The sequence below is a fragment of the Drosophila serrata genome, unplaced genomic scaffold (assembly GCF_035046125.1).
Source record: "Drosophila serrata isolate PLE 108 unplaced genomic scaffold, ASM3504612v1 contig_276, whole genome shotgun sequence".
NCBI lineage: Eukaryota > Metazoa > Arthropoda > Insecta > Diptera > Drosophilidae > Drosophila > Drosophila serrata.
Window position 1 is genome coordinate 10,628,933 of NW_028257174.1, and position 15,026 is coordinate 10,643,958.

Genomic DNA, 15,026 nt, shown 5'->3' on the forward strand with positions numbered 1-15,026 from the left:
AGATCTGGCAACACCACGCGCGAACAGCTGTTCAACCAACGGTCTCTCACATTTTTTCCATCACTTTCATAACACAATTTTGTTTGCAATTTACGCGGTTTAAATGAATTAATACTGCCGATTCGATTGACACCATGTGGACAAGGACGCACTGCCTCTGGCGGAGTGTAAGCCGACAGGCGAATCATCTTTTGAGCCGCCATCTGTGTACATCAAATGTTTTGCCTGCTCGCATATTTGCCGATCGGGAAAATCAGTTTGCTCATGGAATATTAATGGAGTCCCTGAAGCCCTACCAGGTTCTCCGATCAACGGACGGAGGAGAGCATAAGGAACTGCCCGCCTCGGAGAGATTCCTGCAACCTCAAGGCAACGCCAGCGCCGCGGACTTGTATGCAGCCTTCCTAAGTCTTGTGCAGGACTGCTCGAGGTTGGGGCTTCAGGTTAGTGATGTTCGGTATGATGCCTTTGCCCGCTGCTACTGCGAGCAACTGCATCGACTGACCGATGAGCAGCTGTTGGGATCCCTGCAGGCTCTCGGCGAACTGCCCACACCGGATTCAACCAAGACGCACAACTACATGGAACTGTGGAACACGCTGGACATCGAGTGCTGCCGCCGCATTGAGGGCTGGTCCAGTGCCCAGCTGTTGCTGGTGAGCGATGCCTGGTACCGCCTGGGTCTGGCCCGGATCGGAGAGTACGTGTGGCTGGCATTGAAAAAGTTGGGACGAAAAGTTCGAAAACTGCCACCTGAGCAACTGGTCCAGGCCATGTTCCTATGCAACCTGCTGCGGCGCCCCGTCTTCGAGATGTTCGACTTCGAACTGAACCTGGCGCGGTGTGTGGACCAAATGACCCTGGGCGAACTGGGTGTGATGGCCATGGGCTTCTTCAAGACACAGACGCCGATCAGGAATCCGGAATTGCTTGCTCAGATATACCAGCGGTTGGGCAGTGAACTGGACACAGTGGAGGATATTCCCCTGGTAGCCCTGCTCAAGGTGCTGCGCTATAGCAGCAAATTGCCACAAGTGGAGCCCCTGAACAGATTGCTGTGCGAGCTGGAGCCCCAGGTGGAGCGTGTGTCGCTGCTCGCCTGCCTTCACATGGCTTTGCTGGGCTGCGATCTGCAGACCTGCAACGATGCCCTGGTGGAACGCATCCTCCTGAGATTCGAGCGGGAGCTGGAAAGCGCTCGTCTGAAGGACGTAGAACGCATATGTCTGGTGATGGCCCTGTTTAATGTGAACAGTTCCTCGGGAGTGGAGACACGTCTTGCAAAACGACTACCGGATCTGCTTCGTCAGCGGTTAGACGAGATCTTGCGTCATCCGCGTTGCTTCACCAACTGCTTGCAGTTCCTCACCATGCGTGGCATTCACGACATGGAGCTGTTGGGTGTGGCCCTGTCGCCGCGCTTCCTGCAACATGCCTACCGAACCGGACTGCCGGGGCGAGAGTATTTCCATTTGGATGCATTCGCTCGACTCCTGGGTCCCGAGGTGTACCAGGGACCTTTGCTCAGTGATCGACAGTTACAACAAATGGGGCGCCTGTACACGCAATATATACCCGAGCGGGATGGACGCTTTCGGCTCAATAGCACCGATCGAATTCTGTTGGAGATTCGTGAAGCAGCCTCGCTGCTCCACCGCCACCTGAGCTTCAAGCATGTCCTGCCGCACTATGAGCGATGTGATCTGGTTCTCTGCTATGACCATCGTCAGCGCAAGGCTCTGCCACTCTCAGCGGATGTTGGAGAGGATTACAACGGTGTGATACTCACCCGGCGGCATTTGCTGGGCGAGAGCAAGGCCCAGGATGATCAAGTGGCCAGCATTGTGATTGTTATTGCTGGCTGGAACAACACGATTCGGGACAAGAACCGTTTCACAGGACAGATGGACATGAAGCTAAGGCAGCTCCGGCAACTGGGACATCAGCCAGTGGTGGTAAGTCCAGGGTTTAATATTTATCAGAGAGAATAAGAAGAAATTAAAAAGAGAGTGAGAGAAAGTTTTTGTATGACGTTACATTAGCTCTCTTTCGCTTTCTTTTTAGTTTATTGTCTTTGTGATTGCTCTCAATTGTATTCAAAGAGAGGAGAGAAAGAGATGAGGTAAAAAAAGAACTTTTACCTAGAGAGAAGAGAGAGTCAAATTAAAACATTTCTTTGTGTCCATAAGAGAGCTCTGCATTCAAAGTAAAACAAATCATTTACTTTTTGGTATTTTATTTATTTTTTTCCGCTTAACAAATAATCATTTTAGTTACAAGTTGGCAAGTTTAAATTAATAATATTTATAACAAGCCCGAATATAATTAATTTTCTGTTTTTGATCTCCCAAAGAATGTTGATAAAAAAAAATGGCAAACAAAAAGGCAGTATAAATAACTAGTTGTGATATAAGAAAACCATTGAAAAGTATGAAAAATAGTATAGTTTAACATCTCGAAGTTATACAATTTTGAATTTAACAAACTAATAAATACAAAAAAAAAGTTAAACAATATATACATACATAATAGTTGATTATGCTAGCCATCTCTCTTTCTATTACATGCATTGGACTTGTTCTTGAACCTCTTTGAATACGTTTTTTTGAGTATATTCGTATATTCTCCATGTATTAAACCCACATTAGCCTAAGCCTGACCACAGCTTTTGTATTTAATACACCTCTGTTCCTCGGCAGATCTATTGGCATGAATGGCGGGAACTGGAAAACGCCACGGATCGCCAGAACTTCCTTCGACGTCGCCTTAGCCAAGTGGCCAAGATATAGCAGGAAAATGAGGAGCACAAGACAAGGACAAGAGACCAAATGGCATAATTAAAACGGAATGAATGAATAATAGCAACAACAACTTGGATATTAGTCAGTCATTAGCAATATTAGCATAATTATCTGAACAACATACAGGCACAACATTACGGTCTAGGAATTATCTAGAAAAAAAAAATGAATTATTTCATGATGACCGCCCGCGGCCACGCTCCAAACAACAGCTACTTTGAAGTAGCTTTAGCGGCTTCTCGCCAACATCCGCTCCCGGAACTATGCCACATCGTTCCTCGCACCCAATATTTAATGGCGGAAACAGGTCGACAGAGATCAGAGGGTGGCGGTCAATGCCCGCTTGGTGTACTCATAGGTGACGAACAGAGTGGCCGTTGCCGGAATTGTACGCAGGACGGAGGGCAACAGGCCGCGATATAGGGCCAGGACGCCCTCGCGTCGAACTATGTCAGCTCCCACGGTGAACATGCTATCATTAAGGTTCTTCACCTGGATGCGGCTCTTGATAACATCAGCTGGAAACGTTGAGGTCCATAGGCAGACGCCACCAACGGCGCCGGCGATCATCGTTCGAATTGGTCCTATTTCATCTTTTGTTTGATCTTCGCTATAGGAATAAAAGTCAAACAAAGATATTGATAAGAAAATGGAAAACTTTGGCCAAAGACAATATATAAATGGGAAATTTTAGTTAAGAAATTGTGGTATATATTGTCTTTGCTTAGGCTTTGTAAAAACTATAGGGCATAGCTTTAATAAGACTGTTTTTTGTAAGACTTGTAAAGTTGAATTATGTAAAAACTTTAGTTACTTACATATAAACTTAATTATTAAGCACATAATTAAGTTTGTAGGGAAAGGTTTTTCCAACTCACCTTCGCAGCAACTCACGCGTACCCTCATAGCTCCCGAAAAAGAAAAAGTAGCCTGGCATTTCACGTATGAATGTAGAACTTAGGCCTCGATAGAAGCCTCGAATGCCTGTGGAGAAGAATGAGATTAGCAGTCAGAGCAAGTGCATCATAATAACAGATAAATATAGTGGGAAACGGAAGGCTATTACAGATTGGCACGTGAGGATGAGGTCGTGACCGTTGTAAGGCCATGATAAGGGCGGAACGGAAACGTGCTCATCGCCTGCCTGGAGATGCAACCCATTGATCTAACCGGCTGCCGGGGCTGTCAATCGCGGAGCTCATTCTCTCTGTAACTTTCCACTTGGACTGATAATAATGAAGCCTGCTGGCTGGCTGGCTCACTGTCCGATTAACAATTCCCTACTATACCCCGCACCGCTCTATAGCTACAGATCTCTCCATTCCGGGCTACGTCACGGTGCGTGGCATGTTCCCAAACAGCGAGGTTTAATAATAGCCTTATCTGTGTGTAGAGTAATCCCTAATTCCGATGTTTGCAATCTGCGTAGTAAATAGTTGTTATTATTTATGTTTTTTTCTCAACAAAAAAATACGAAACCTCGCATTCGATTAGATTCGATTAGGGGTTGAGTTATTACAAAAAAAATCATCATCATTCGTTGGAAAGGCATACGTTTTATGGCCTCGTCGTCTGATCTTTTATGGTTAATGCTTCCTGTGTTATTTATAACAACTACTAGAAGTTCAAGTTTATAATATATTTTAAAATGTAATATATTATTATTGAAATCTTGGTTTCTTTAGTTTGTTAAATTTAACTTGTGACCAAAACTTGTCTAGAAATTAGCCTTATTACCTCATATAGGTCTTTATAGGTTTGTTTGTTAAATTTAGAACTAAAGATATTCCTATATTTTCATTAAAGAAATATAGAATGGATATATTTTTATGCAAATAAAATATATTGTATTTGCGATAAGCTTTACTTTTTGTATACACCCACTTTTCAGCTCTGATAACATTTATTTTGGCTCAAAAGTTACTAAAGGAATTTTGCTGAAACCCTCAGTTATGTGTCATCAAATGCTTATCCGATTTCTGGATTGAAATTTAATATATACACCACCATTTAATGACACATCACTGCGTTCAGCATAAAAACTTCTTTGGGAAATTAAAATTAAATTTACATACGTTCTTTATAATTGTATACCCTTCCAGGGTATTATATTTTCAGTCAAAAGCTTAAAACAAAGTGAAGCAGTCATTTCTGACCCTATAAATCATATATATTCTTGATCAGCATCAACAGGTGAATCTTTCTAGCCATGTTGAAAGGAAAAAAAAATTTCAAATTATTTCAAAATTTCTTAAGTTGCTTTATCGTCAAATTTGTCAAAAAATTTAACAAAAAAAGTTAATTCATTTAAATTTTAAATTAAGTATGCAGATTTATGAACTAATTAAAAACTAGCACGGAACAGCTTTCAGAATTAAAATTAATGCGTTTTTGGCTTAGTTATGATTTTTTTTAAGCTTGGATTTGAGGAAAAATTGTTCATCTAAAAATCTGTAAATTCTATATATTTTTCATTATTTAAGTTAGTTTTTGAGACACACCTATATTAACTCCGATGTATTCTAAGAATTCATAAATATTGAATGCTTTAGTTATAAATTGTGATGATAATTAAGTGTGAATTTTGTGAAAATCATACGAATTTCTTCTTTGATTATAAGTAAGAAGGAGATTATGAGGTATTTTATTGATCATTAGGTATTTGTTTATATTGTATTTCATTTTTCTGCGTACATATTTCAAATTTCAATGTTTTTATAGCCCAATTATGTATTTCAAAAGATCGCATAGCAGCGATAACCAACGGATCCGGCAACTCCCAGCAATCCGTAACCATGTGGGCATCCGTCGGGTTTTTTTTATTATGTATATATTTTTTTTGGTATGGGTGCGATCCGTATCCGTGTTTATATCGCACACTGCGATGCGATAATTGTGAATTATGAAAAGAAAACGATCGCTGAAAGCCACGCGGAGATAATCTAATCAGGGCTCTCGAGTGTTCCCAAAGCAACAATATATGTTTAGCTATAGAGTGTTTCCAAAAAAAAGGAATAGAAAACCAAGGCCGCCACACCCCCCACCGACAAAAAGAGGGGAAATGTGTATCTATCAGTACGGTTTCTCAACCCTATAAATTATTAATTAAAAGTAATTAATGGGGCTTACTGTCTTCCGAGAACTTAAAACCATATTTTCTATCTTGATAATGGAATTTTGGCATAAAGTACTCACCCTCAGTCCGCCAGATATATCGAGTCAGCGTCCATGGCGTTCGCATATCCTCCGGATGTGCTGCCTCCACGAAATGCTTCATCTCCCGCAGCGCCTGGAGCTTACACTTGATCAGCTCCGTGGGACACAGGGTGAGCGTGGAGAAGCAGGCGGCGAGAGAGCCCGCACAGGCATTCTGTACGGTGGTCAACTCGCCCGGCGTCTCCTTGCCCACCAAAAATGTCACAAATTTCTGGCAACCGCCGTAGGCTGCAAATAGCACAGAGTTTTCGGCAACATTGGCAAACACAGCCGGTATGGAGCCAGCATATAGACCACGGGCAAAGCCATCCTTTCGATATGTGCTCACAAAGCAATCCCACATGCCGCGATATGCCTCCGGGAATGTTTGTAACTTGACCTTGACCGTATCGAGGGGTTGGGAGACATAAACCTGAGCCGCTCCGCCCAGGGAGCCGGCGAGGAAGTCAATTAGCCCCTCGACAAAGTTGATATTGTTCCCGGTACCGCCGCCGTGCATGTCCAGGCGTCGAACGAACCGCAAGAAACCACCGACCACGAACAGCAGGCCGTCGCGCACGGCCCTAAGCGTCGATTGAACAGTGAGTGATCGGAGCTTCTTCCACTTGCTCTGCGTTGCGTCGCCGACGGCGCCTTCGCTTCCCTCAATGGCCGCCTGCGGGCGGTAGGTGGAGGGGGGTGGGGTTGTATTGTGGATGGTGTGGATGGTGTGGATGTTGTGGATCGTATGTGGCAGGGTTGCCAGGCGAGCGATCGAACACAGACATTATCTCAAAGGTGTTCTCAGTTCCACTCTCGATGAAGTGGAATTGAGATCTCCCTGGACACTTCTTTACAATAAAATAAACAAATTTTATAAAAGTTGATTACAAAATAATGCATATTCAAATAATAAATATTTTTATAATTATTTAGGGAACAATCTGTCAAAATTAAAAAGGCATTTCATTTGTCCCTCTTATTATATTAAATGTAGTTTTGAGAAAGATATTAATATTTATTACTAAATGATGATAAATGAATCCTAAACACTCTCTGAATTAAATAATTTTTTTTAAATATATGTAATTTTTAAGAATTCGCTGGTTATAGTTAAAACTTGATACATGTTACAAACAAATGTGATAATTACTGAACTACCGAAGGTTAAGCTATTTATGTATTCATGACCCCACCCTACCTTATCACTATTTTAATCAAAACAAACCCCCTATGCAATCAATGGGTTAAGCGAGGGGAGGGTAATGGTTTGAAGACAACTGTTACCTGCACGGCGCGTTCATAGGCCTCGATGATCTCGTCAGGTGTCAATAGCAGAGTACTGCTGCCCGCCTGACTGCTCCCGATCCTTGGCGGGGGCGGGGGCATAATAACTGTGGACTTTCTTTCGCCGGTGTCATCACCACCAGATCCCGCCTCGGGATCTGGAGCTTCTTCCGGCTGCTGCGGTGGAGGTGGCGGTGGCGGTTGCGGATTATGTCGACGCCGCTGCCTGACGGTTTGAATTGGTGGAGCAGTAGAAGGGGCTGGTTCAGGGCCATCGTTCTCCTCCGGCACTGGCGTCATGATCCGATGATGCTGCTGCTGGTGCTGCTGCTGCTGCTGCGTCGCTCGCTGCTCTTGGACATGGATATGGTGCGGCACTTGGCCGGCACTCTCCTCCCGCTCCTCCCGCTCCTACTTGCACCAGCAGTCGCGCCTGGAAATGATATGCACGTGATGGCACCAAATTGGGATATCTACCTGGAGGGGGGCGCGCGGAGCGCGGCTAATACGTTTGTCCCTGTCAGTCCCCTGGGCGAGAACGAATTCTCGGAGTTGGCAGTGAGACTACAATTTAGAGTGTGTGTGCAACTGTGAGTGAAAAGGCGTTGGTTTATTGTTATCCTTTCAAATAATGGTTCGATTTACGGTTTATTAATAATCGATAATTTGATTACGCCATATGCATATATATAGGTGTATACATATCATGTGGATCAGCGATCTCTCTCTCTCTCTCTGTGTGTGTGTGTGTTCTTTTTAATAATTATTATCATTATCATTTTGTTATTATTATTATTTTTTTTTTTGGAATGTGGTGTATATCTGGGTTTTATTATGCGGTATTTCCTCTCCTTATCTGCTTTCTTATTTATATATATATAAATTTATTAATTTACATGAAATCATAACTTAGTTACTTGCTATATTTTTATATACCATTTAGTACAGTTATGAAGTTAGTTTATATCGATACATATATAGCCGTATTATTTATAATTTAATAGTACAAAAAAAAAAGACTAAACTTTCCTCGAACCCCTTCCTTCGTAGAGGGGGCTTAATGATGCTTGAGCTAAGTTCCTGATCGGTGTCACGCCTTGACTATCGATAATATCGATAAATCGCTAATCGTTAATCGTCTTTTTTGTTGTGCCTCCATTTAGCTGAGCTTGCAGAAATATGAAAGTGGAAGCTGGGGGAAATTCACAGGTTCACAGGATATATATATATAGCCAAATCTGGAGAGTTCCGCATCCTCTTCGTCTAACACTTTGTACTCGTTTATGTATATTTTATCTCGGTGTAAAAATATTATTATTATCAACATCGTTTCGTATATCATTTACCCATTATTTTCATCTCTTTTTTCTATACAAACTCAGCGGCAATTTTTTGTATTTAAATAAAATGTTTCTCTCTCTTTAAGATTTATGCTTTCTTTTTGCTAGTTTTATGCGGATTTCTAGCTGATTTTCCCCTCTTTTATTCATATTTATATATTATTTATTATGCTTCCTATACAACTATACATATTCATTATTATTATTGTGTACAAATTTCAATTGGCTGGCCAGCCGTCGAATGGCATAGAAGCGAAAATCAAAAATTAACTATTTTAATCCTATTGGCACACATTTTGAATTTCAGATTTGCGAAGGGTTCGACTTTTTTATGTTTATAAATTGAACTTTAGAAAAGCTTAAAAACAAATCATTGTTTTAAGTAACAATTAAATTCGGTTTAAAATTTTTAAGGAAATTTTAAAATAATTTGTTCAAGGGAAAATTGCTTGGGAAGTTCTTAAAAGATTTGTATAAAGTACAATAGACATTTTAAAATTGAATAATGCCTTTACGACACTTAAAATTGTATTATATTATGAAAAAGATTTCCAAACACTCGCCAAAGTTCAATAAAAACTTTTAAATATATATTTTCACATATATATTTGTAGGTTTTGAAGCACTTATAATGGCCTTTACGACATTTTTAGGAAATATTTGGTTTATAATTTAAAGAATACATTTTTAAAACAATTGTGAGTTAGTTTTTTTTGTTCTCCAACGAGACCCTTATTTTTTATACAGTACAAACTGAAATTCTTTGGGAGTTATTGGGATTAAAGGAACTAAACTTATTTTAGCGCTTCTTATGCAGTCACTCGAGGTTGGGCAACTGGGAACCTTCCCTCCTCCTTCTCCACTTTATCCTCCTTTTTCTCGAATCCTGGAAATTGCACTGCGTCCCCACTGGCCTTGATCCGGGATCTAACCCATAGACATCACTGCCTCCTAGTAGTAGGCGGGGAAGGGATGATAGTTCGACGGATTGGAGGCATGATGATTGGCCGAGGGCAACACAGGTGGCGGCCTCACACCTGGATGGTAGTTGCTGGATGCCACCTGATGGTATGCCCCAAAGCTCCTGGCCATGTGTCGGTTCTGGGCAGCTGCCGCCGCCGATTCACCCAGCAATCGACTCTGATCCGCTGTGCCCAGCAGTCGGTTATTTTGCTCCATCAGCAGATGAGCGGTGGGATCGACGAGCAGTCGATGTTGATCCGCCGCCGCATTTGAGGCAGCCAAGATGCGATGTTGCTCCACCGTGGAGAGCAGCCGATGATGCTCGAGACTCTCACGACTCTGATGCTGCATCTGTGAGGAGAGGAAAGAGCGATTGTTGCCCACGGCCATGTTGGCCGTGTTGGGTGTGAGATCCAGCGAGGCCATGCGCAACATGTCGTGGTGCGACGGATGATTGTATGGCAACTGCGGTGGCGATGACACCACATAGTTGGCCGTCCTGCTCAGATCCACCGAGGTGGTCTGATCATGCTCCTGCTCTCCCAGCTGCTCGCTGAGCATATTGTGCATAGCTGCTGCCGACTGTTGATGCTGCTGCATGGCATGGTGTTGGCCATGACCGTGCTCCTGCTGATGCACCACCGAACCCGGGCCAGCACCACCACCCACCGCACCACCAGATTGCTGAGCCTGCTGCGATTGCTGCTCCCGATCGGATAGGATGTCATAGATGTGATGATGATAACGGCTGCTCGGCAGCTGGAAGTTGTGGTGATAATTACTGCTGGCCGCATTCGAACGGGAGCTCATGTCCAGGCCTTGGAGATCGGACAGATCGTTGGCCGCACTGGCGGCAGCAGCAGCAGCTGCAGCGGCACTAACCGCCGCATTGCCACCATTGCCGCCAGCCTGTCGATACTCGGCGGGTGAATCCAGATCCTGGCTGTTGTACTTCAAATTACTGGCCATGCTCTCGTACTTGGAGTACATGAGATCGATCTGGGACTGGGGGAATTTCATGCGCATGTCCTGGCCAGCGCTGCTAGAAGAAAGGTGAAGAAAGATTAGTAACCCAAGATCCTTAAGGTACAAGGTATCCCCTCAATCCCCACCTGTTCTGTGGCATGATGCTGTTTTCCTCATCGCTGGACATTTGATTATGCCGCGAAATGTTCTGACGCTGCCGCTCCTGATGCTCCTGCTCCTGCTGAACCACTCGCTTATGCCGCATCATATCCCCATTGAAGTTATAGCGGGGAATGCTTGGCGACGAGGCCGGTGAGATGAGCTCATGCTCTGGATAGGTGCTACCCACACTGGAGGCATTCCTTCGCTGCGGCTGCAGGGCAGGCAATGGCGACGAGGCGGACATGCTATTGGCACCACCTCCACCACCACCACCGCCAGCAGCACCACCACCGCTGGAGCTACCCGCTGGCGTACTATTCGAACCCGGACCACCACCATTGCCGGCAGCACCAAACATACCGCCATAATCCCGTCCCGGTGATATGGGCGGTGGGGAGGGCGGCGTGCGATGATGCGACGAGGAGAAACCATCCGAATCGGGATGCTGGGGACGTGGCGTACTGCCAGCATCCACATCCACATCATTTTGGTTCTGATTACTCTGCGGATTCGTGGGCGTGGAAGCACTAGGCGATATATTGCAGGCACCCTGAAACATTGGCAGCGGTGGTATTTGCATGGGGAAGCTACCCAGGTTCTTCATCATCTTCAGTTCATTCTCCAGATTATCCATGGCACCGCCAATGCCACCAGTTCCATTAGTTCCACCAGAGGATGCACCGGCACCGCCACCATTGCTATTTCCACCACCGCCACCCGCTCCGCCAGAGCTGCCCGCTCCGAAGCGTTGCGATTCGGGATCCACATGGGCACTCATCGGACTGTCGCTATTGATGTGGTTATCGGTGGGAACCTGCCAAAAGAATTGGATTAATATAAAGGTCGTGGAGGAGCTCCTGGGATGCCTCACCTTAAGGTCGCTGCTCTCGCTGTCAATCATATTGCCAACGGAGTTGAGGGCCGCCTCCACAAGCATGCTGGCCGAGGAGGAGCCACCGCCCACACCAACGCCCACACCACGAGCATTGGCATTATTGTAGAAGGAGCTCATAAAGGATTGCGAGTGGGCCAGGGAGTTCATCTGCATTTGGGGCTCATCCCCGCCGGTCACTGTTCCACCCGTGGCCGGGCCCGTTGGTGTTTGTCCGCCGCTGCCATCACCGCCACTGCCACTGCCACCGGCTGCACCACCATTGCCTCCCCCTACGCTGCCAGGTCCGGATCCTGCTCCTCCTCCTCCGCCGTACTGCGACATGGCCGCTGCTGCTGCGGCGGCGGCTGCAGCGGCCGCAGCATTATTATTGGACTCGACGACATCCAGGAAGGAGCTGTTCTCATCCTCCTCCCGGCTGTGGGCGCTGTGCTGATGCTGCTGCTGCTGTTGCTGCTGCTGGTGCTGCTGGTGGGCATGGGCGTGGGCATGGGCATGGGCGTGGGCATGACTGGCACTGGCACTGCTCATGAGGCGGGCAAGGAAGTCACGATTCTGGCCCAGCAACTTGCTGTGCTCATCCACTGCACTGGGTGGCACTGCAAAACCAAGATCCGAGCCAGGACCACCCGATAACTGACCACACGCACCTGCTCCTCCTCCGGGTCCACCGTCGCTGCCCACCTCGCTGGCATCCACCTCCTGGATCCATTTCTTGCTGCCCTTGCTGACCACCAGGTTCTGGCCCAGGGCGGCCGCATTCATGGCCACAGCGTGGCGGTAATCCTGCTGCCCTGCACCCTGCACAGAGGCATGCTGGTGCGGATGGCCGTGGCCATGGGAATGTGAGTGGGCGTGATGCGGGTGACCATGGGCATGGACATGCGAGTGATGGGCCTGATGGGCATGGACATGCGAATGGTGCTGCTGGTGGGTCACAGAGGCACCACTAGCAGAGCCACCGCCACCGCCGCCCCCACCATCATCGTCATCATCCTCCTCGTCCTCCTCCTCATCCATGCCCACACCCACGCCCACGCCCATGTGGCCCATCATGTGGCCAAGCTTGGCGGGATCATCGCCAGCACCGGCCATGGCCGAGACGGCGGCCGCAGCGGCCACCACCTGCTGCACCTGCTGCTGGGCACTCAGCCTTTGGGCGGTGGTGGTGAGGAAGGATTCGACCAGGCTCAGCTGGGCGTTCTGCTTGCGCCGCACCTGCTCTAGACGGGCGTGCTCCGCCGCCGCTGCTGCTGCCGCTGCCACAGCCTCCTCCTCGTCGGGATCAGAGCCGTGTAGCTGCTGCTGTTGCTGCTGCTGAGACTGTTGCTGGGCGTGCTGCTGCTGCTGTGACTGCTGCTGCGTGTGCTGCTGAAGGCCGTGCTGGTGCAGGTGATGCGGGTGATATTGCGGCGGCTGCTGCTGCTGCGGATCGTGATGCAGTTGCTGCTGCTGATGCTGCTGCTGCTGTGCGGCATGTTGCTGCTGCTGCTGATGGTGACTGTGTTGCTGCTGTTGCTGCTGCACTTGCTGATGCTGCTGCTGCAGATGCTGTTGCTGATGTTGCAGCTGCTGCTGGGCGGCAGCATGTTGCTGCTGTTGCTGTTGCGTATGCAGTTGCTGCTGCGCAACAGCATGTTGCTGCGAATGCTGCTGCTGCTGGCCAAGCTGCTGCTGCTGGTGATGTTGGGCCGCCGCACTTGGCTCCTTCTTGCGCTTCCGCTTGCGTCCGCCGGTGGCCGAGGCAGAGGCCGAAGCGGAAGCGGAAACAGAGGAGGGCACCACCTTGTCACCAAAGATGCTGGAGATCTTAGAGCTGAGCAGCGATAGATTTGGCTCGTTGCGACACAGATCCTTGATGGATTTGCCACTCTTCTTGATGGCCTCGAACAGGTTGTCATCGCTGAACTCGGCGTCGCTCTGCAGCGAACCGCTGAGCATGGAGCTCTGGTCCTCGAGACTCTTGCGACGCCGTCGCGGTGCTTGCTCTGTGAACGAGTTGGAGAGAGGGGAGACGACGGCCGCATTAGGGCGTGGCGGCGCCGGAAGAGCCGAGAGCGTAGCCGGCGCAGTCGTCGCCGTCTGCTTACCCAAAAAGTCGACCTTCATGCCGCCCGAATAGGCATCGAACGTATAGGCCACACTGCGCTCAATCTTTGGCATCTGCTCCTGGGTGTAGTTGTGCACCTTCTTGTAATGGAACTGCAGGCACTGTTTGGTGGTGAAAGCTGCATTGCACTCCGGCTCGGCGCACCTACAAAAAAAGGGAGAAATATTCAAGTGTTAGAATATCCTAATACCTTGGTGATATCCCAGGAGGATGTTTCCATCCCCCTGGGGTACATATACCCACTTGAACGGCCTGACGCCCGAGTGGGTCAGCATATGGATCTTGAGATTGCTGCGATTCTGGAAGAGTTTCTGGCAACGCGGACAGCTCACCACCGTCGAGTTGCGGCTGTGCACCTCCTTCGAGTGGCGCTGCAGTGCCGCTCGCGATCCTAGAAGTTTTGAACATAATTTACACTGAAAATCTCGTAAAACTTCAGCCATATCTAAAATGAAATTGTATGAAGAAAATGAAATTTCGGATTGTGGTGATTTTGAAAGAACAACTTAGTAATAATCCATAAATCCATAAATCCAGAAACCAACCCAACAACGAACGAACGAACAATGAATACAAAACGAAAGCCAAAACACATAAGGCAGACAGATCTATGTATAACTATTGGATCTCTGGATCCTGGGGGTTCTTTTGGATTCTCAGGTCTCTCAGGTTGGGTTATCTTTTTGGGATAGAGGTTTACTGGGATGTCAGGCCTGGGTTCTTGGAGGGAAAAGACGCTGCAAAAACTATATGTTGTACGCTATAAAATTATAATAATAAATCAAGAATAATACAACCAAGGGCAAAATCATTCACTAAAAGCGTTTACACAATGCAAATTACAATCCACGATCCATGGCAAGGTCACTAGTGGAGTTCTTCTATATTTAATCCTCCTCACATCTCTATAACTTTTCTAGTCAAGCTGAATTGTAGGTATATAAAGTAACCTCTATATTATTAGATATATATTTATCCAATGGTATCTCTCTATTTGTTTCAGTTTTTAATACTACAAAATATTTCATTTTTAATAAGATATCTATCTTAAACCAACTTTTTAAATGATTTATTCCCATCCTAAGTCTTTAATTTTCTTTTCTTTTTTTTAATATTTTATATATATTTTTATTCCTCAAACTAATGTTTATGAAACCTGAAGAATTTCTACTTCCTATTTTTGTATAAAATTTCCTCTTATACTCTCAATTATATACTTATTTTTGATAGTGTTACCCCGCATGCGATATTATTATATTATCTTCATAGTTTACCATATACTAATCTAATCTATACTAATCTCTAGTTTC

General features: G+C 46.2%; 3 protein-coding genes across 6 annotated transcripts in view; 1 reads left to right on the forward strand and 2 right to left on the reverse strand.

The window, feature by feature from the left end:
- On the forward strand, positions 1 to 2,865 carry LOC110181788 (non-canonical pre-mRNAs endonuclease FASTKD5, mitochondrial). Its single transcript, XM_020949668.2, has 2 exons — positions 1 to 1,955; positions 2,700 to 2,865. Exons 1-2 carry the CDS (start codon positions 135 to 137, stop codon positions 2,787 to 2,789), a joined length of 1,911 nt encoding a protein of 636 aa, XP_020805327.2. The 5' UTR covers positions 1 to 134; the 3' UTR covers positions 2,790 to 2,865.
- Positions 2,220 to 7,905, reverse strand: LOC110181789 (mitochondrial ornithine transporter 1). Its single transcript, XM_020949669.2, has 4 exons — positions 7,284 to 7,905; positions 5,997 to 6,672; positions 3,680 to 3,785; positions 2,220 to 3,411 (listed from the first exon to the last, which is right to left on the reverse strand). Exons 1-4 carry the CDS (start codon positions 7,581 to 7,583, stop codon positions 3,120 to 3,122), a joined length of 1,374 nt encoding a protein of 457 aa, XP_020805328.2. The 5' UTR covers positions 7,584 to 7,905; the 3' UTR covers positions 2,220 to 3,119.
- Positions 7,893 to 15,026, reverse strand: part of LOC110181777 (uncharacterized) — a 20,474-nt gene continuing 13,340 nt past the window's right edge. Inside the window, exons 5-9 of one of the 4 annotated variants that reach the window (XM_086836467.1) lie at positions 13,960 to 14,107; positions 13,697 to 13,860; positions 11,586 to 13,594; positions 10,699 to 11,528; positions 7,893 to 10,625 (exon numbers count right to left, since the gene is read on the reverse strand). In XM_086836467.1, the coding sequence (XP_086692593.1) occupies positions 9,575 to 10,625; positions 10,699 to 11,528; positions 11,586 to 13,594; positions 13,697 to 13,860; positions 13,960 to 14,107 (4,202 nt within the window). In that variant the 3' untranslated portion in view covers positions 7,893 to 9,574. Of the gene's footprint in view, positions 10,626 to 10,698; positions 11,529 to 11,585; positions 13,861 to 13,959; positions 14,162 to 15,026 lie in introns of all 4 variants that reach the window. The other 3 variants (XM_086836466.1, XM_086836465.1, XM_086836464.1) reach the window with 3 other exon arrangements.

Bases quoted from the DNA above. Each gene is read 5' to 3' on its own strand.
- LOC110181788 (XM_020949668.2), top strand. From the start codon at position 135: ATGTGGACAAGGACGCACTGCCTCTGGCGGAGTGTAAGCCGACAGGCG. The intron at 1,956-2,699 runs GTAAGTCCAGGG...GTTCCTCGGCAG, and splicing joins TGGGACATCAGCCAGTGGTG to ATCTATTGGCATGAATGGCG.
- LOC110181789 (XM_020949669.2), bottom strand. From the start codon at position 7,583: ATGACGCCAGTGCCGGAGGAGAACGATGGCCCTGAACCAGCCCCTTCT. The intron at 6,673-7,283 runs GTAACAGTTGTC...TACCGCCCGCAG, and splicing joins CCTATGAACGCGCCGTGCAG to GCGGCCATTGAGGGAAGCGA. The intron at 3,412-3,679 runs GTGAGTTGGAAA...TTATTCCTATAG, and splicing joins ACGCGTGAGTTGCTGCGAAG to CGAAGATCAAACAAAAGATG.